This window comes from Hermetia illucens, chromosome 1, assembly GCF_905115235.1.
Source record: "Hermetia illucens chromosome 1, iHerIll2.2.curated.20191125, whole genome shotgun sequence".
Lineage (NCBI taxonomy): Eukaryota > Metazoa > Arthropoda > Insecta > Diptera > Stratiomyidae > Hermetia > Hermetia illucens.
Genome location: NC_051849.1, coordinates 40215009 through 40237089, shown reverse-complemented (window position 1 = coordinate 40237089; position 22081 = coordinate 40215009). Strand labels below are relative to the sequence as shown.

At 39.3% G+C, this 22081-nt stretch overlaps 2 protein-coding genes across 8 annotated transcripts in view; one reads left to right on the top strand and one right to left on the bottom strand.

Moving 5' to 3' along the window:
• The window catches only part of LOC119661105 (kinesin-like protein KIF13B), a 44880-nt gene extending 28963 nt beyond the window's left edge, over positions 1-15917 (bottom strand). For 5 of the 7 annotated variants that reach the window (XM_038070294.1, XM_038070296.1, XM_038070300.1 and 2 more), the window contains exon 1: positions 15370-15917. In XM_038070294.1, coding sequence (XP_037926222.1) covers positions 15370-15424 — 55 coding nt within the window. In that variant the 5' untranslated portion in view covers positions 15425-15917. The remainder of the gene's footprint in view (positions 1-15369) is intronic. The other 2 variants (XM_038070301.1, XM_038070297.1) reach the window with 2 other exon arrangements.
• A 285-nt stretch (positions 15918-16202) lies between these two features.
• Positions 16203-16963, top strand: LOC119661107 (protein SGT1 homolog). Its single transcript, XM_038070303.1, has one exon. The coding sequence runs from the start codon at positions 16331-16333 to the stop codon at positions 16883-16885; it is 555 nt and encodes a 184-aa protein (XP_037926231.1). The 5' UTR covers positions 16203-16330; the 3' UTR covers positions 16886-16963.
• The last annotated feature ends 5118 nt before the right edge of the window (positions 16964-22081 follow it).

Below are 22081 nucleotides of genomic sequence, written 5' to 3'. Positions count from 1 at the left end.
ACTATTTGAATTAAACCACTAGCGGTGCGAAGGGTTTTAAAGTTGGAAGGCCTCAGCCGCATTGTTCAATATTGTGAACCGATTATTCGTCCAAGTGGTCGAACTCGTCTAAATTGCCACTTTTAACGTTGTTTGACTATGAACGAAGTATTCTTTTTGTTATTCACATAACGTTCTAATCGGAATTGTGCTATTGCGAAACCGTCATTTGATTTATTTCCAGTGGAGCTAATCTCATTAGTTATAGCTTAATCTACTTTCGGATTACTTTTGGATTTTGTGGTTAATCCTTTAGGCGAATATCTGTGATAATATACAATACTATTTATGACCATTCTTCAAAAATTGACGCCACGGACTGTGCTTTGAGGTCACCTCTGTATTTACTGCTGATCAATTGGAATGGTTAGTTCAGGATGTAAAGGGTGCAAGCATAAACATTTTCACGTCTCCATTCTGATGTTTGACATCGCGATGGTTGAGGGGATAGAGTGTCAGCCTCCCAATCTCACTACTCTAAGTTGGCATCCCAGTTGCCATGGATGTCTGTGCTCATGTTGCAGCATTAAGTGTGATGATAGAAGATAGTGAAACTGAAGTACAAGTTGACTGTGCGGATGGCGTCTACTCCACCAAGGAGTGAACAGGAAAAAAACAATGTGATGTTTTTATTGCTGTAATGGACAAACTCGAAATTTGCCACAAATTTCGTATCAGCGCTCACCCATTGCACTTCGTTGACCTTTTACTTTATTTTTACCTTTCTTAGGTAGAATATAGCACCCGCGACTATAACTGATACAATCCTTCTTCCGTTGATATGATAATTTCCTTATAGCGCTAACAATTTAAGCAATATCAAGTTTTAAGGGGACTTTCTGTTTAAAAGAATTTAAGAAATCGATTTTTTCTTTCTTTTCTTCCTCCTAAGATTTTATCAAGAAATTCCCAACGAAAAAATGTTATACCTTTTTTTTAATGATACCTACTCATGAATAAAAATCAATTTCTGCCCGAAACGGAGCCCAAAAGGGTAGCTATCTCTTCTGACATTGTATAGACCTTGTACAATTATGAATTTTACAGGGGTCAACCGTTGTCGTGTAACATTCATGTAGAAGCTCGTGCTCGATTTTATAGAAAATTAGTTAAAAATTGCATTAAATACGTTGGAAAGTATGCCTCAAATGGGTGCTAATTTTAAAGACAGTTGAAGTAACCATTACCGGACAAAGATGTTGTTGGAAATAGCATCCCGGATTGCAGCTTGCGCATTCAATGAATGATCAAAAACATATCTGACAATAATGGACCTAATGAGAACCAAAATTTTCCCAACTGCAACAGCTTGGTCGGAGAAAATTGGCGCAAATAAGCAGGAGGACCAGCGAGTGAGGACGTCAAATTCCGAAGGTAAAAACTAACCACTATTTGTAGTTGACAAAGATCGAGAACCCCCATATTCATCAGGAATGACCGATTATAGTAAAAAGAAATAGAACCTTAAAAACATTTTTCTCAAAATTGTGTTTTTTTAAACTAAACAAAGTTTTTCTCCAAACCTGGAATGAATCATAAATCCAAAGTTTAAACAATGTCTCTTTCCGCTTTTTGTATACGCGAAGAATTGACCCAAAAAAGACAATTTTCCGAATTTTTCAGAGAAATATCTATAAAACTATAAGAACATAAAAATATGGGATTTTAGAGATTTATAGTCTACTTTCCAGTCTCATGAATAGAATCCCTTCTGAATTTTCAATGCATCTTTTATAGGCAGTCAGAAAAGTGCCCCATCCTTTAAAACGTACCACTTACTAAACGCCCTCTACAGCGGACAATAGGAACAATCTTACCCCATGATATTCATAATGACATACAAAAGGAATTTTGTCCATAAATGTTATTAACGCCTGCAAATATGCATATTTTGGGCAACTACTTGTCGCTTGGGTTTAATTCAAACATATATGCATCTGCATATATATATAACAATTAGTAAAGGAGAAAACGGTTTTGAATTTTTTATTTTTATTTACAGAACTTAATAAAGCGCTCTAAATTCAGGTTTTGTTAATTAAAAAAGTATTTTTATCAAATTTTAAAACGAAAAGTTCCCCTAATTTAACAACAGAAGGTCTCCTCTCCGAAAGGGAATTTCGGGGATGAGATCTTCCGCTAAATACTTTGGGTGGGCTCCAAATTTTATGATATGTGCTTTTCAGTTTTAGTATCTCCTCCTTCATGATTGAAATTTCCAGATCTTGGTAAATATAGGTGTTTTTAACATACCAGCATGCATAGGTGACATTTTAGACCGAACCCTTTATTGAATTTCTAATTTGATAGGTAGGCACAGACCTCTAGGTGAAGCCCCGTAGGTACAAATGGGTAATATAATATGCTTGAAGTTAACGTATCGTCAGCAAAGATAGATTCTGTTAGTAGTTCTACTATGTAGAATAGAGCACCAAACGGCTTACATTGAAGTCCTCCAGAATTCATTTTAGATTCACTCGAAGTGAAATCATTATGCATTCAAGGTACGATTCCAAGATTTATTATTGAAAAGCATACGAACCCAGTGTGTCAAACCCTTCAAATACTTATGCGACATCAAACAGTACCGCATTCAAAATCAATTTATTTTTTCGACTGGGCTATATATTTGTCCAATAGTTCCATATTTTATTTTATACAATGTCTACAGCGTTTGTTTCACAAGGAATATGCGCCATCTAACTCTTTGTTCCATTATTGTATGGTTGCAACTTTCCTTCCGAGGACTTTATGTTCCTTCTCAATAACATATCAAAAATGCATGTCTTCTTTCATATGTCCATTTCATTCTTAATCAAATTTGCTCTTAATTTTGGTAAATCTAATGTTTTCGCGTAATTCTCGATTATCAGACATAACCAAAAGTAATATTGCCATCGGGATCGCTTGTTCGTTTGATATAAAATATTTTGAGTTATCAGTGTTGTTGAAACTTTGTAAATACCTGTAATCCCCAGGGTTCCTCCTCTAATTTCAAACCATTGACTTTTTATATAATTGTAAGTCGTGTTAATTTCGTTTTCAATACTGTAACTACTACTATTGTAGATTCCACTAGACATCGTTTACGCAAACACTATCAACAACTATTTAAACTGAAATAAGTTATTAAAAAGCCAAATTCATTTGGAAGATCTCATAGAACTCTCCATAATATACAAGTCTTGACCTATCAGATTTTCATTTGCTCCTGATCACAGTACTTCATGTTCAACAACGCGAGATTTAGTCAGAATTTTCACATAAAAATGAAAGCAAAATAATGAAATAATAACATCGTCTTCCATGATAACTTTTCGTTTGCTTTTTACATACAAAATACGCAAGAAATTTCATACTCATCCAACATTTCCTAACAGAACTACAATTGATATTGAAAATTCCTTTATAAATTGGCAACATTGAAACTCTTCAATATATTTTACAGAAATCACTTACAAACATTGATAAGCTACTAAATTGTAGGAAACTTCAAACTACACACATTTCAACAAACAACAACTTTTGTTTCAGCATAAATTCGAGGAAATATGTCATTGCAGCCAAAGAAAAACTAGAAGGCAACTTGAGGCCAAATTTCCATTGCAATAAGAAATCGGGCAGATTCCGTTTTGCACCAAGCCTGGCGCCAATCCACTGCATTTTAAGTACTAACCGAAGAACAACTGGAGATTCTACTCTGTCTGTACAAGCCTTGATTTTTGCCCTTTTGAATCAACATCAGAATCGGGACAAATTCAAAGTGAGATCCCCACTTACTTAATATAGTAAGAACCTGAAAAACTAATTTTTGAAAAAAAATGACTACCACCCACTCTGCGGTGTGAGAAATATTTTTCCGAGTCGGTCATCAACTAGACAAACGAGCCTATTATAGGAAAAAACTTCTAAAAATAAAGCCACAATCTAAACGCATTATACGTTATAACATATGGATGGAATCAAATAGAAGTTTGCCATCATTCTATTGGATGAACAAATGTTCCGACGCTTCAAAGTATCAGTTTAATTTTAGAGAGAAATTTATTGATAACAAAGATAAGCATAAACTCCGTACTATAGGTGAATCACCGATAGTCATCGATAAAAAACTGAATATTTCCATTTCAAAGAAAAAAAGTGACCAATCTCATGTAGATAATGGACGGAACATGGATTGCTGCTTTATTGAAATTTGCAACAAAGCATAATCTCTAAGAATATCGAACTCCTGAATTTAGATAGGACAACCGGAAAATTGCCAACAGTCTACAGTCCATGACATCATTGAATAACAGAAGAAACTAGTTTTGGCTAACGGGTCCATTATAATGAGGTGCCAAATGATTAGTTAAAATGGAGGTGGGTAGAACCTGTCATCAAAAATTATTCAAATCATTCGCAGAGTCTGCAGTCCCTGCACATTCACATGCAAATTGAAAAGCCTAAAATGTATAGTTTCAGATAACTTCGTTGTCTCAAATATCCGAACGATAAGATTTTACACATGTAGCATAAAAGATCCTGTCCTCTGCATAAAGTTAAGCTGCTATTGCAGTGGATATCGGGGTAAATTGCCGTCGAAGAACTATCATTATATTCACTTTACAATCTACGTACTGCACGCTTATCTCTGAAGATATCTGTTCTGGGTATACACACAGTACAGTGACCGATTAAAGAAGCTCCGTCGCAAGATAATGCTTAGTTTCATTGGAATGCAAAATCTCAGTGAACTAGAAAGAGGACGACAAGGAATCAGACAAATTTATTATTATTTGGTTTAAATTAGAAGAAATTCTTTCAGTTCATTTACATTAAATGCAGAAATCAAAATGGTGTGCTCCCATATAAACATGTCCGCGACGTATAAACTAAATATGAATTAAATATAATTTGATTTTTGCAGATGTACTTCTCACAATGAAGTAAAAAATACTACCTTGATGGCTTAAGGTATATAGGATATTTTATTCTCTTTGAAAATAATTTGTTTGTCGCTAAATAATATCATTAATTATTATTCCTCATGATATCTGTACTGTCAACTTTGGGGAGTCTCGTCGAAGAGAGAGGACATCTTAGGAAAAAGGGAGAGGCATCTTCGAAGTATCGTGGCTAATATACAATATTAACTCCAAGGCCTCAAATAGCCCACTAAGTCAGCAAAATCCAATAATCTTCGCTTGTTGCAACGATCATCGACTCGAATTGTATTGCGATCGCAAGTATCTATGGTACATCTTTTAGATACGTACAATAAAAGGAATGCTAAAATCAGTTTGTTATCGTGACTAAATGTCAGATACCAGTCGACTCAGCTGTGAATGAGTACCTAAGTCAAATCAGGGAAATAATCACGTGCGAGCGCAATGCTGACCACATTGTCTCCTACAGTGTACTGCAGTCTACCGTTACGGTCTTCAATGAAGTTCTCTAACACACTTCAAGGCCCTGATCCAATATGGATTGCTGCCTCAACGATTATTTTTAAAGTCAGTTTCGAAAAAACCGCCCGAGGTCGTATCCTGTATGTGTAGAACCAACTTCAACATAATTTATAACCATCTGATGATCGTTTTGGTTTTCCGATTTTTTGACTTGACTTCTTGATTTTTATTGAAAAAGCAGTGGCTTTCCCACTACAATGAAGTGTTCTTGCGTATATACTTGTATTTCGGAAGCCACCTATTCCCCCACTTATTATATTTGCTACTAACTCCAGAGATTTACTTTAAGGTTTTATATATGGTTAAATTAATTACTCCTAATTACACCACAAACGATTAATGTTGCTGCCTATTCTTTCATTGGTTTAGCTAGATCTTCCGGTAATAACAGTTATTGCTGAGCACGCTGTATTTTTCAATGGTCCTCCGTCATCAAATCCGATAGGTATCCACCGACCATCGGTAGTAGCACATGTAGTCAACTAAAAATACAAAGTTGACATGAACTATCTAGAATTGCTCCGACACATTTTGAGGACAAACACTCTAGGCGCTTGGAAAAATTAGAAAATATTATCGGAATCCCCAACCAAACTACTTAACACCTGTCTTTTAAAACCTGACCTGAACGAAAGTGTTGAGGTGGATCAAGTGTAAAATTACAAGCGCGCCTCTGGAACTGAATTGGAAACATCCATTAACAAGCCGAATTAAGTCAGAAACCTAAAGCTAGCATTGGATGAAATATGTGTGCAGATCCCAATCAAATTCTGCTTACACATGGAAGAGTTGTATTTGTAAAATTCATCACCATCATGAACCGGTATCGGGTCTAGCCCTACCTTAATAAGGAATACGGACATTCCGGTCTTGAGATGAGCACCACCAATTGCATGCAAATACCTAAATTTGCTAATATGAAAGGGGCAAATCGAGTTCATAACTGAAGTGCCTAGTTTCCAGTTTTTGACCAGTCCAATTTAAAATGACTGCTTTCTTATTGGAACCCCGCCAAAGACGATTCCAAGCCTTGATTCGAGAAAAGGATTATTATGAATAACTAAGCAATACCCATGCGTTGCAGGGAGTATGTGGGGTCTTATAAATAGTATTCACCATTAATTTGATGTATCTTATGCCCCAGTGAGGTAGTGACTCCCCTTTGAGTTGAGGATTACGAATTCACTAAAAGTACTCCTTGCTTGCCACTAATAGGAATAGAAAAGAACAGAACCTACAAATTCTCAAATTTCCTTAGTAAGGAAGACTTATCCCATCCCCGGATAAGCACAGACGACCTTTGGCTATTGTAAACTAGCATGAATTGGTTTTTGAAATGTGCGTAATGTGTCCTCGAATGTCCAGAATATTCGCTTTCTCTAATTGGTGCAAGAATTCCAAAACTACATATTGGGACATTCCCAGGTCAAGCGAGATGAGGTGATGGGAATCCAGAGAGCATTCCTCTCCGTTTTGCGGCACTGTGTTATTCTACTCCGGACGCCTGAATGGAACCAGCGCGTTACGGCAACTTTAAGGTACGTTCTTATTGCCCTAATTATAAAATATGTAAATAGCACAGTGCTAATCAATGGAGATGAACTTTCGTTTATACAAGAGAAGAAAAAAGCAAGATCTTTTCACATATTATTATAAGATATTTTTGCATGGTATCATGATTTTTGCCAACGAACAGCCAACTTATACAAATTCAGTCGCAGTCGTCCTGCACTAAGGCTGGTGTGATCTATCGAACACATTGCAATATTAGTCAGTGATATTTTGTTGTATATTATCACACCGGGGCACCGACATATACCCACTTTCTTTCTATTGCCTCGCTCGGCATTGGGTGTTGGCAAAGCGAAGCAACCCCAAAGTTAAAAGTAAGCATCACAAAAAAGGCTCAAAATTAGTTTTCCAGGCAAAAGCCAACAAAGAGAAGAGGAAATCATAATCGCATCGGCACTCAACAACTCCCGCCACCACTTGTACTAGGTAGAACAGCCTGATGTTTCGGACGGTACATTACAGCATTTCTCGGTGATGTTTAGTGATGTGATACCACACCGTCATTAAATTTCAAAATATTACTTATCATAAGAATAACATCATTAGATGTTTTGTTGTTTGGATCGCGCTCGTTGATGGTAATGTGATATCACTTTTGTCACAGGATTGATAAAAATCATGATTCTTTTGTTTTTATGACTTTTTTTTTGTTTGACAGATTTTTATAATTTAAAAAAAAAAATAGACATGATTTTTTTTATTTACATATATAGCAAAATCATCTCAATTTAGAGATAAATGGTAGATTTTAACTTTATTAACTGCCAACTCTCTACGGAACCTATTATTGTTTACAATAGAAACACTCAAGTCGACGTTATATGCAAGGTAGCTGCCGCGGAGCGGGAAAGTCGGTTGTACGAAATTATGGATAAAATCATCAACAAGCAACCTTGTTGTTGTTGTTATCACTTGCGAGCAAGGATTTTCAGAACCAAACTCGCGGACTACCAGTAAGTTTGACTTTATTCTGCCTCAGACGGCAAAAAGACACGAATTCCTTCAGAATCGTCTGATCTCCAAGAAAAACCATTTTATTTCTGGGATTCCCGTAAATTGTCGTTAATGATCGTTCGTTGAGGAAGTATAGTACTGCGTCGCGCAAACAATCATGCCCAGTTACTGAAAGTCGTTTGGACCTATATAAAAAATTTTTTTTCCTACATTTGGTCTGGTTCAATCTAATATTAGAAACAGGTTGAATAATGAAAGGCGGCAAAATTGTCGTTCCATTTCAAATATTATAATAAATAGTTCTTGTTGCTTTGTGGTTACATTTCTTATTCTTTTGTAGTTTGCTATAATAGCATATTGGGTTTGTAGGTCACTAGGTTCGTAACAATTTGTGTATTTTCATTTTAAAACAATGTTTCGTTGTTTTTTTGTTTTCGGAAAAGCTATTCGTAATTTTTTACGTTATTTTTTTCGTTATATTTTAGGCTAAGAAATAGAGCATCCAGGGACAAAAACCAGCATCTACGACATACGCTGATGTAGTTGCTTGGAACATTTGCGACGTTTGCGAGGATGGCATGATGAGTACGTCAACAACACGAAAATGGTTAACAAATTTCAACAAATCGGAAAACTGGCAGCTGGGCGCCTCAGATATAAAGGATTTTGTTTTCAGATTGTGTGAGAAATGTTCAATAAACTTTTCTCCATTACAAATTTTGGCCTTCCATGGCTTTGTTAGTAATAGTTGGATTTCTTTTAAACTCCCAAAATTGTGTACTGCTTATAGAGGTACCCAATTTTGCACTTCTAGGATGGATTTAAGAAGGATTTTCGAATAAATTCCTAAAAACCTAGCAAAATGCCATTATTAACTTTATTTAAGCAGATATCGGAGTGGGATTTATTTTGAAGACTAGATCCATATAGATGCACTATCGTGGTTTTTCTCCAAATTTTTCGCTTGGATAGGTTCTGAGGACGAGACCTGTTACACTTTTTGGGGCTCACATTTTGAGCCCTCACTCCCCTATGTTCCACCCTATCGTTGGACGTAAAGGGACTGACAAAATACACGTTTTCACCAAATTTCGTCACAACAACTTCAGCCGTTTCCGAGTAATTCAGGTGTGACAGACAGACAGACACACACAGCACACAAAACCTTAAAAATTGCAACTTTGACTCTGACGATACGACCTTCAGAATTCGATGAAGGTCGTCTCAAAGCATCTTTGAAGGAGGACTTCCGTCAAACAGGTGATGGCTGAAAAAAAGGGCTGTGATCATATAACAGCGCTTAACCATCTTCATTCAATGAGATTTTACCGAAAAATTGGAAACATGAGTTCCTCATGAGCTCGACGAAAAAACAAAGGAAGGCGCCTTCAAATTACCCCTCAACATCTTGCCCTCACGGAGCAACTCGTAAACAATATTCCTTGCACCGTATTGTGATGGGGATGAGAATTCTGCCTATTCGTCAATATGAGGCAAAGAAAAGAACGGATGCGCTTAGTGGAACCAGAAGTGTATATTGCATTAGGAGATGATTGAAAGGAACAGTCAGGTAAAAAAGGAGCTATACATTGCCCGGTTGCACCGTGTTAATGAAGAGATCAAACCGACAAGGTCAAACTATATTGCTTCCCGACAACCCTACGTCTTGTGATATACAAGTGATCAAAGAAACATTATAAGAGCTCGTAGGGAAGATTCTTTATCATCCATCATATTTTCCAGATCTTGCGGATTTTTATCTTTTCTGCTCCCTGTCGAATGAAAACTAGCCCAACAACTTCTTCAACACTCGCTCGGCTATACTGGTGACATCTACTTCCTCTCTTATCGAGTTTATTGCTGGAGGAGCAGTACAAGCTGCCCAACAAACTGTCAAGGATGGCGCATAGGAATGGTTGACGTACTCTGACCAGTGTTATCGGAATAACGGAATAACGGAATACGAAAAATGAACCGATTCTAATTGAAAATCAACCAAATTTTCATATAAGACAACAATGCATCAATTGCGTCAAGTGATACAGATGTTCAACCACTTTAAGGTTTACTGATTGGGAAGGCATATAAAAAGAAGTGTACTAAGGGTTGTTCTATCTTTAGCTGGAGTTTTGCAACAAATTGTAGCACAGTACATTGAAGTTTTAAACTCGGTAATGGCTTATCGGCAAAACACAAACAGTTTGTCTTTACATTTACCAGAAGGCAGAACTGAATACTTTTTATAGCACACTGTCTTCTCGATTAGCGATTTTCTTCCTACCAGGCGGCTATTAAATTTCGCTACCCAACAATACTCTGCATGTGCTTCAAAAGTCGACCTGTCCACCCGCCCATGTCGCAACATTTTCTTCCAAAGTCATGGCGCTTTTGAACAGAGTTTTATGTCAATTACGAATGATGTCGTTGTTTCCGAACAGTTAGCCTTCAGAGCGTGTGGTCCTGTGTACCTTTTATGATATGACTCTATTCACCGAAACCGCTACTTTGTTTTCGGGATTTTAGGGGAATTTTGACCAAAAAGTGACGACAGGTAGCGTAACATTGCCAGTTCAACTTTTCGGTTCCCAAATATTAGCTTTCTCAAGGTTTCTGTTGAAAAGTACTGAAAAGTGCCAATTTAATATGAAAAGCACTAAAAAATGAGAAAAAGTTGTAATCTACTGATGAACTTCAAAAGGTACTACACCTTTGGTAGTAAAAAGTCAACATTAGCTATGACCCAGTTTGGGAACACTAACAATCATATATTAAATGAAAACAAAACAGTGAACAAAATATATTGTCTTTAAACAAATCTGTTGTACAGGAAGCTATTAAGCGATTTAAGAAACAAGACAACGCCAAGGACCGTTCCTTTCATTTTATAAGAAAAGTGATCACAAAGTATTTAAACTTAAGTCGTTGAAACCCTAGAAAGCCCGCTACTCAATGACAAAAACACCGAACTACGCATCCAAAGTTGTCGGCAATTGCTGTGCAGACAAGTCACCCAATTTCAGGAAGTGCTTTTCCGATGAGGAGCCCTTGATCGTTAGACAATTTCTCCAAGTCCAAAATGACAAAATTCTTTCTCCAAATCTTCAAAAGCAAATAAAAAGGGCGAGTAATTTCAACTACCCAAAACCTGACTCGATTCAATATATGGGCGAGAATGTCTATGGTAAGCAAAGTAGGCAGTTTTTGTTATAAGCAACATCATTTTTAAGGTTTTGTGTAAAACAAAACGTTATTCAAAAATCGATTCAATGTCTGTCTGTCTGTCTGTCTGTCACACGCATTTTTCTCCAAAACGGCTAAACCGATCCAAACAAAATTTGGTGGACAGATGGGAACTATGAAATCCCACGCATACAGCGAGTGGCATAAATTTAGGTGGAGTTTAAAGGGGGGGGCTCCCCATACTTGCAAATGGGGGATTCAAAAATTTTTTTCACCGGATATAGTTGTGTAGGGTATCAAATGAAAGGTCTCGATTTGTACTTTCCGAAACTGACATTAGTTTTGGCATAAATTGCAAAGTGCGTGAGTAAGGAGTCAAAATGTACGCATTTGAAGTGAGACAGGATTCATTTTCGGAAACTACCCAACCCAAAAATCCGAAAAAAATCAGGGTGGTGCGCCTAGATGAAATCTAGGCCTCAAAATATGTCCCATTCCGATATCTGCTCAAATAAACTTACTAATAGTATATTACTACTTTTTAGAAATTTAATGAAAACCCCCCTTAAATTCATCCTAGGACTTCCGAATTTTGTACCAGCATAGGGGACAATATTTCGTATATATGTGCTAAATTTCGTGGAAATCAGGCAATTAACGCCAAAGTTATAGCAGTTCAAACTTCGCAATTTCGCACGAGTTTACTGCTTCCAAAGCCATGCAAATCAGATGCTGACGTCATGATTATCCGGAATAATTGACATTCGCGTGGAATATTAAAGTCACATTTATGAAGAATCTATTTATCTGCAGCCGTTTTTAAGGCTTTATGTAAAACACTTATGTGAAATCTAATCCTCGAGGGATGTCCCATTCCGGTATCTGCTCAAATAAATTTACTAATAGTATATTATTAATTTTTAGAAATTGACTAAAAAGCTCCCCTTAAGTTCATCCTAGGTGTACCAAATTTTGCACCGACATAGAGGACAATCTCGTGCATACACATGCAGTTCCGTGAAAATCCAACTGTTAGTGTCAAAGTTATAGAAATTCAAACTTATCAATTTCGTGCTAATTATCAGCATCCTAAGCCATACAAATAAGATGCTGACGGCATAATTAACGAGAATAATTGAAATTCCAGTGAAATATTAAAATTCCATTCAAGAAGAATCTAATTCTCCCCAGCCCTTTTTTTTTTATATTTGATGTTGGTTAAATTGTTGGCATTTGCTAATAATATTAAACTGAGAGCGTGAAGCGTATGAAGTTGACCATTATCAACACAGGGCTTTCCATCAAAAGATTTATTTAAATCGCTTTCTAGAAAATAGAGGGCAATGGAATTTTTAACTATATTACACGGAGCTGTCGTGCACTCGTCGCTCCTCACATCTTTTTCTTTTTCTTCGGCCTCCAGTTTACAAGCGGGGTCGGCTCGTGGTGATCGGTTTCGTCATTTTATTTTATCAAATGCCTGATCAGGATGTAATCGCGAGACCATTAAATCCCCATCCAGCGTATCAAGTCACCATTTTTTTTGGCCGGCTTTTTGGTTGCTTACCATTGCTTTCGATGTTCTGACCAATACTGATTGTTGAATTCTCGTTAGCGTGAATTACGTGACCACACCATCGAAAACGCCTCTCTTGCAGTTTTTCCACGATCGATGCAAACCCATATCGATCGCGGATAGTCTCATTTCAGACGTAATCAAAACGTGTCACGCTACTAGTGCAATGCAACATCTTCGTCCCCATTACCGCAAGACACCGTCCATTGTCCTTTATAGTCGGCCAACACTCAGAACTATAGAGAGCGGCAGACGGACGACATTGCAGTAAATTTTAGATTTCGAACGTGCGCTGATACGTCGATCACAAAGAACACCAGTTGGGGAATGCCACTTCATCCAGGTTGCATTAATGCGTGAAACAATTTCATTACGCAGTTCTTCATTGGCGGATAGCATTGACTCGACATATTTATATCGCTGAGTTCTGGCAATGGCAGTAACCTGCCCTTCGAGATATTTAAATCGCTCAGTTCTAGCAATGGCAGTAGCCTGCCCAGAACTGAGCGATTTCAATATCTCGGGTCAATGCTATAAGCCAATGGAGAACTACGTTATACTCCTCACATAGGGAAACACAAAACCTTTTATACCTGAAGCGTGAAGCTTCCGGTTTCCCGACTTGTTTTTATTCTGCAGGTTATAGTGATCCCCTGGGCAAAACGAAACTACTCGAATCAATTGTCAATCGTCCTGCAATTCAGCACTTACCCAATTTTTAAGCTGTTTCTAAGTTAATAGGCATTTTCCAATGTTACAATGTTTTTACTGGCTGAAATTCAAATATGAATATGTCGCACTTCGTAATTCGCTCCTGTTGGGCGGTTCCATGGGTCATGTTGGGGCGCTAAGATTTCGGCATGACTCTAGATAAGAATCTTATTTGCAACCTCCCTAAATTTAGAAATAATTGACTATAGCCTAGATACCATACAAACTGAAACGACATTTTGACAGCAATTATTTCAGGAACCTTCCAAATAAAAATGAAATTACGCTGGAGATAGATTATTGACTCTCCTGTTCTCACTTGCGATATTCCATTCTGGACACGCAATTTCCCCTTGCAATTTACCGACAACGTCAAGAACAAACACTATTCTAGGGGAAATCCATTACCAATTTGAATCTAATTATGAATTGAATTCTAACTGCCATGGATCAAATCAGCATTTGTACCAAATCAAACGAAATTCGCGGGTATTGCCCAGAACATTCTTAAAAACGCAAATTCTTACTTTGCCCAACGCAATACGCACTCCTCAGCAGACCGACATGCGATTGTGCAACTCACAGAATGTCGATGAACTCATTGCAGGCTCACTCAACTGGCAAGGACTTCTGGCACGGAAGACCTAACCCGCTTTCTTGGAACGGTAAAAGCAAAAACATTACTCATTCACCTGCTCAATTATATTTTGAGTTTTTTGTCTGATTAATATTTGTAGCGCACGTAATTAGGTCATCATAAAAGTGAGTTATTATCTTGCAAAACGATTGCGTTGCTAACAATCCGCTTTCCCCAAATGCTCAGTTTCGTAGATGAACAATTCGTTGAGTGCGATGTAGACACATTTTTGTGTGCAAAAGTAATTTTTCGGATCATGATTAAATATGGAGGAGGAATTATGGCTACCCATTCAGAGCGAAATTGCATTCAGTTTGCGAGATCGGGGCTTATGCAAGTAAACGGCTGAGTGTCGAGCGGACAATGTTGAAAGTCTTATGAATGTAAAACGGAAACAAAAGTGTATTAGGCCCTGGTTTATTATGAAAATGCTGTCGCTGTGGCAGACAGGCCGTCGCCTACCCGATTTCCGCTGGGACCTAATGAGTCGTACTCATAGCAAAGTCCTAAACGTGTCATGGATTGTTGTAGATTTTCCTTCGTATTCTATCAAAGAAAGTAATCTCGAGTTTGGTTATCAGGGGAACCTTCATCTCAAAGTTTTTTTCGCATGAAGTCTTAGACAGAATGGACCCAACCAGTAATTGCTCTAGAAAATTTCTTTGGATGAAAAGAAGGTGAATTTGTCGGAAGCAAATTACTCGCTTTCTATGAGCAATGGGAAGTCAAGCCACAATTGACTTTCTCAATGTAGAGTTTGACAAAAAAGATGCTAGTCTGAATGGTTGCAGCATAATACCAATAGGAGATGCTTCTAGATTGTCTCGCAAAAGATTCACTTATTCCATAATTCATTGTGTCCCCTCTCTAGCCGCCCGAGCAGCCAGCCCGAATGCAGCTCCATTGAGCACTTTTGTGGGGCATGATCAGCGCCTTTCGGAGCCCGCGCTCATTGTTGATTGTGTTTAGCAATTGAACTCGCTTTCGGCCATCCATTAATCATCGGATTCGCGCACGGCGAGCAAAATGTGCGGAAGTAGGTGCAACACCTGAGATTTTCGCTGCATGGTCTCAAAAGCAGGTTTACCGTCTCTGTCATTGGCTCTACTTTCGCGGGTAACGTCATCCTCAATTCGTGTTTCTTTCCGCATTACTCATATCACATGACATTCACTTGATCGAAACCAAAACACAGAAAATGATTTGTCGCCACCACTCAAGGGGTGGTGGCGCATAGGCGCAATACCTACCTCTTCGGTTGAAGGGACGAACCCTAACCGCTACCTTGATTTTATCGGTTGACATTTTGCGGGTGCTACTGCTCGTACTTGTGTTTTCAGGGGCTTTCTAGACGTTGCAGCTGATTGGCGAGTATCTGCGAATCGTTGGTCGCACTATTCGCGTGTTTCTAGGCAGCCATCAAGTGACGAAACGACTGGACTGACGTTCTACTTCTCCTTTAACTAACTTTCCACACTATCCACATTATGCATATCACACACACTGCGTACAAAGTGCTCGCTTTGTTGAATGTCTTTTCTGTCTCGAATGTCCTTTGAATGTTTACATGATTTTCAGCAAATGAACAACACTGCGGACAGCACCATAACACCTTACTTGTTTCTTACACAAATTCCAATAAATACGCGACGTTAAAACACTTGATCAGGCAACCGTACGAGCTCTAAACTTCGACACTCTTCATCACCGCAAATCCATGTTCAGGTGAAAGAAAAAACCTTTAAAATCAATACAGTGCTCGACGACATCAGCCTTGTCATAGATTGTGCACTTTGTGTGGATGGGCCAGACTGCCTGACGTTTGATCTATATTGAGCAACTGGAAAACAGTCGGGTGAAATCGAATTACGAAATTTCCTTCCACTAAACGAAAAAATTGGGTCGGTTTAACAAAATGTCCCACGCACATAAAGCTTTGAGTTTAAACTTTCCAAAGATATATTAGAAACTGACATACTTCAGAAAACATATAATTCCATTTGCAATCTCTCCAAAACCCACACTGAGAACACTATCTCACTCTATTGCTCAAACATGATCTCAGATAGGAAACGTTCAGAAATCAGTTGCCCGATTCCTTTCTTGGCGAAAACAAGAAACTTGACATACATTTCTATTGTGAGACAAGAAGACTGTCAAGGAAGGTGATTTTTGTTATTGTGAGTCACAACCGTTCTGTTTTCCAGCGCAATGTCGGTCCGCTACGACTTTTACCAGACAGATTCCAACGTCGTCGTAAGTGTTATGCTGAAAAACGCTAAGGAACACAACTACAATGTGAATATCGAGACCGACAAACTTACTGTTACCGCAGATAACTGCCACCTTGAAATTCATTTATACCACCCCATAATCGTCGAGAAGTCCTCTCATAGAGCAACCCCGACAAAGATTGAAATTGCCCTAAGCAAGGTGACAAGTGAACGTTGGCCGACACTAGAGAGGAAGGCCCCCGAAGAAACAAAGAAAGCGGTGCCTGTTCCCACTTTCGGTACGCACAACTGGGACAAAATCGCAAAAGAAATTGCTTCGGCTGAGACGGAGGAGGCCAAGGAAGAAGAGGCCTTGCAAAATCTCTTCCAGAAGATTTACAGCGAGAGTTCGGATGAAGTGCGCCGCGCCATGAACAAGTCATTCTCGGAATCTGGGGGCACGGTATTGAGCACGAATTGGCAGGAAGTGGCCAAAGGAAAAGTGGATGCGAAACCGCCCGATGGCACTGAGTATCGAAACTGGGAATGTTGAATTTGCACTCGAAAAAGCAACACATTTTGAATTAATTATTTGTTTTATGTTTTAATAAACGCATATGCTTGTAAATGATTGCGCATTTTCTTCTTATTGCACCTGTAACCCGATTGCTGCCAATAGCATCCTCCATATTGCAAGTTCTCCAACGGTTAACATTTACGGGTTCTGGTTTGTGTTTGCGAAACGCCTTGAACTGCCGATCCAGAAGTGGATGCGCAACCAGTTAGAGAAGAGGCAAGTACATGATCCAACAGGTAGCAATTTTATTATCAATATGTCAACTCAATGCTGCCCACGGGGTGGACGTGGGGTATTAGCACCGCTAATGTAGAGTATAGTAGTTGGCGAACTGCTGCGAGAGCTAGCATATACTGAAATAAAAGACCGATGTTACGCTGACGATATTGTATTAACCTGTAAGGGTCAGAATGAGGATTAATCCAATTGGGTTGAACGCTGCTAGTAATTGGTACAAAAAAACAATAATAATAGAAATCTTTGGCGCAACAATCCAATTGGATCAGGGCCTTGGAGTGTGTTGGAGCACTCCATTCAAGACCGTAACGGGGCACTATAGGATTACATTACCCTATAGGAGATAATGTGGTCAGCATTGCGCTCGCCCGAGATTATTACCCCGATTTGATTCCGGTACTCATTCACAGCTGAGTCGACGGGTATCCGACGTCAAATCACGATGCAAATTCCACTCCACCAGTGCGATTTGAACCGCCACCTTCTGAATCGAAAGTGCAAGATTAATCTCTTGAGCCATTAGCCAACACGGCATAGAGGATCAACTGGAAACAGAATTCTAATATATTGGGAATATATTAGACCAAAAGCTACCCTGATGCTTTTTAATGAGTTGCAGGTTGATAACAGGAAAGAAATGGAGGTGTCCCTTGGAAGCACTACTCAGAATATACTGTAATAGAAATGTCTGGCTTGGGCAGACAACAGCCAACGAGTTGCACAAATCTCAAAGGCTGATTGTTTAGGATTTGCGGGATCCTAAGTCCACATCCACATGATGGTGAACCGGACCAAATGAGGAGCAAACAACAACTGGCGTTTTAGTCCAATATAATCCACAACCTTATGGTGTTTTTGCGATGATAAAAAGAGAGCGTTTTTCCACCTGTTGGCACTTTCGCTGACGCTGCTCCCAGGGCAGAGGTGAGGCAGCGCCTGATGAGTTGCCTCTGCCCTGGGCGAAACCGTCAGTCATTTTTTGGTTTTTTAATCTCAAAGGCTGGCTTATATGTATATAACTGAGAGTATGCGCAACAGTGTCCCTGAAGGTTCTCCTGGGATTGACCACTTTCAGCAAGAGGAAGATTTTCAAAATGTCTGCGGATATCAGGAAAGTGGAGAGTCACCTAAATAGAAAGATGATTGATATTCTTTCTAAGCGATATCCCAAATTATTGACACCGAGGTATAGTATAACAATGAAGTTTCATTTCAAGAAGGAATTCATCACCATCATCAACGGCGCAACAACCGGTACCCGGTCTAGGCCTGCCTTAATACGGAACTCCAGACATCCCGGTTTTGCGCCGAGGTACACCAATTCGATATCCCTAAAAGCTGTCTGGCGTCCTGACCTACGCCATCGCTCCGTCTTAGGCAGGGTCTGCCTCGCCTTCTGTTTCTACCATATATATTGCCCTTATAGACTTTCCGGGCTGGATCATCCTCATCTATACGGATTAAGTGACCCGCCCACCGTAACCTATTGAGCCGGATTTTATCCACAACCTGACGGTCATGGTAACGCTCATAGATTTCGTCGTTATGTAGACTACGGAATCGTCCATCCTCATGTCGGCGGCCAAAAATTCTTCGGAGGATCCTTCTCTCAAACGCGGCCAAAAGTTCGCAATTTTTCTTGCTAAGAACCCAAGTCTCAGAGGAATAAATGAGGACTGGCAAAATCATGGTCTTGTACAGTAAGTACAGTAAGAGCTTTGACCCTATGGTGAGGCGTTTCGAGCGGAACAATTTTTGTAAGCTGAAATAGGCTCTGTTGGCTGCCAACAAGCGTGGGCGGATTTCATCATCGTAGCTGTTATCGGTTGTGATTTTCGACCGTAGATAGGAGAAACTATCAACGGTCTCAAAGTTGTAGTCTCCTAATCTTATTCTTCCTGTTTCACCAGTGCAGTTTGATGCTGTTGGTTGGTTGGTTTTTGGTGCTGACGTTGCCACTATATATTTTGTCTTGCCTACATTGATGTCCAGCCCAAGATCTCGCGCCGTCTGCTCGATCTGGATAAAGGCAGTTTGTACGTCTCGGGTGGTTCTTCCCATGATTTCGATATCGTCAGCATAGACCAGTAGTTGGGTGGACTTAAAGAGAATCATACCCCTCGCACATGATAGGGCATCCCCTTGAAGAAGACCGTTGTTGATGTCGAATGGTCTTGAGAGTGATTCTGCTGCTTTTATCTGGCCTCGCACATTGGTCAGGGTCAGCCTAGTGAGTCTTATCAAATTCTCTCATGGCCGTGTACAGTTTTACCCTGGCTATGCTATCATAGGCGGATTTAAAGTCGATGAAAAGATGGTGCAACAGACGTCCATATTCAAACAGTTTTTCCATCGTTTGCCGCAGAGAGAAAATCTGATCTGTTGCTGTTTTTCCTAGAGTGAAGGAATTTATCTAAGACAAACGTACTTCCAATCAATGTATCTTTTAGGTGGAAATATATATATAGACAAATGTGCATACTATATCCTAACTAACTAACATTACCACTAAGTGCCGAGCAGACTGTGTGACGATCCCATCCAGTCCCCATTCAGGGAAGCCGTGAAGGATTTAGGTATAATATCTGTAGCTAACAATATTATAGGAACCCGCTCAAGACGCCAAATTTCTTTGATTTCCCTAGCCAATGGATCATAGTTCACTTTCGTCTACACGCATTTTCGGCTAATGTAATTGTTATGGGGGGACAGCAACATCAATAATAAACGCCGAATGACCCGTCTTATCAACTAACAATGCATGTCGTAAGCGGAACTATCGAGTACTATTTGCGTTTTATATCGTTAAACCGGATATGTTGCCATGATCAGTGCATGCTTGAATACAAGTTTCTGATGAATCATCTTACATACAGTATTATGCCTGTCCGTGTATTGCACCGGTGCCATTACAGTTCAATCAGAAATGGTATGGTTTAACGTCTTTAATGCCGACCCATACATTCTGCACTGATCATACTCCATCCGCTCTTTTTATATCAGCCTTTTATAACCACGGGTGACGACCTCACCTTCATGAAATGAACACATAAATCCCCACGTCTTAGCAAAGAGCCTTGGAATTAGGGTGATGCATCCGTATCCGTCGCTGGACGTATTTCAGATGGGGTTTCGCCCACGGCAATATTCCGAATGCATATGCCAGTGAATGAATAGCGAACACATTCAATGCGTTTATTTTTTTAGTACATCCACACGTCGCAGGAATTTGGTCAATAGATCATCCTTCAGATTAACAACTCAAGAATGGGTCTCTTGCATAATTCCTAGGTACTTGTACAAGTCTGCCTTGGTCATAATTTGGATGTGGAAGTCACCATTGGTATGCCTGACTTGTGGCTCATGATAACCTGAACAGGATCAATTTCATCCAAATATCACGAATACACATATCTACTATTCGCAACAGACTTCTAAGATAGTCGTTAATACTAGCATGGAACTTGATGTCATTTAAAAGCATCGTGTCTCAGCTTCCACTTAGCACGTAGGCCACACTTGATTCCTATGAAAGTGGGTTCAGTGCCACACAAAGCCAAAGAGGATCCAATGAATTCCCCTCGAATGTGTCTCTCCGCATGCGGATGGGATTTGAGGCATTGGAACTCTCAGATGATCGCAACGACAAGTTGAAAGGGAGAGATAGTTTCACTTATTAATAGCTGTTGCTATTAATTGCGACAAGTTTCTTTGGCATCTAGTTGCCTGTTCTACAACTACCGAGTCGATAATGAACCGCTCTTTCCAACCCCTTGATCGAATTCGGCACTCCATTCTGTTCCTCGGACAGAATATTGCTAGTCTTGAGGTGCGCATTGATCCTTCTACTAATAACGGACGATATCAACTTGTAAAGAGTTGATAAGCAAGTAACCGATCTTGTCTCTGCGCGATCCCGCACCGTGTCCTTTTTAGTGATAATGTGACTAGTCTCTGCAGTGAAGACGCGTGAAGATTCCTCCAACCGACTTATGACCTCATTTATGCTATATGTCAATCGGCACTTTTATATCAGAATTTCTGCACCTGATCCTGACCAAGGCCTCTCCAGTTCTTCAAGCTGTTTATGACTCGCTGAATCCTCTTATTGGTAACACCCGCAAAACTCATGCCCGGCATCCTCGGCATGCTGCAGGATGTTTCCAATGATGATTTCCAATTCGGGCTCCAAGCTTCGCTTCAGGGCAAGAAAACTATGGTTTACACTCTACAAAATAGGAGACATACAATGTTTTAAAGCTCCGTATGTGGCCTTAGAATCTGTCGGCTATATTCCTTGTATCACGTTGGAGAAATGGTGGGAGATATAGGGGCTAGATAATCTACACGAATCTCGAACCTTTCATCTACGTGGAACAACTTAAATATAATTCGAATTCTAAATTGTAATTCTACCAACGGCAATCCTTTATTTAACCCCTAACAGTTAATTGTTGGCTTTGAACTGTTCATCACGAATTGGAATCCTTTGACCTGAACTCGGCTTATTCATTGAAATGTGGCCATTTTTTTCATTGATGTGGCGACCTGAAATTGCAAGTGGTGGCAGAAGAACAAATTATAAAGAAAATATTATGCGTGGATTGCTTTGTTACCACCACTGCAATAGAACAAATTAGGGTGTTTGTAGGAACATGTTCTAAATAGCATGCACAATGCTCTGCCTTTCGGCCATACTTTGGAAATATTTATCTAAATTTTCTACAATTTGATTCAACATTTTAGGTATGGACCAATAAACAGGGCTACGGAAGTTCTGTGAGTGATCCACAGTCTCTCAAATGAACACATGCTCTTCAAGTCCAGAATGCAATGACTGGCAATCACATATAATGTTTGCTATTCTCTCAATTTTATTAAAAGTTAATGATAGCAAAATCTTGTGTTTTTCCTAGTATGTCGACCGACTGATTA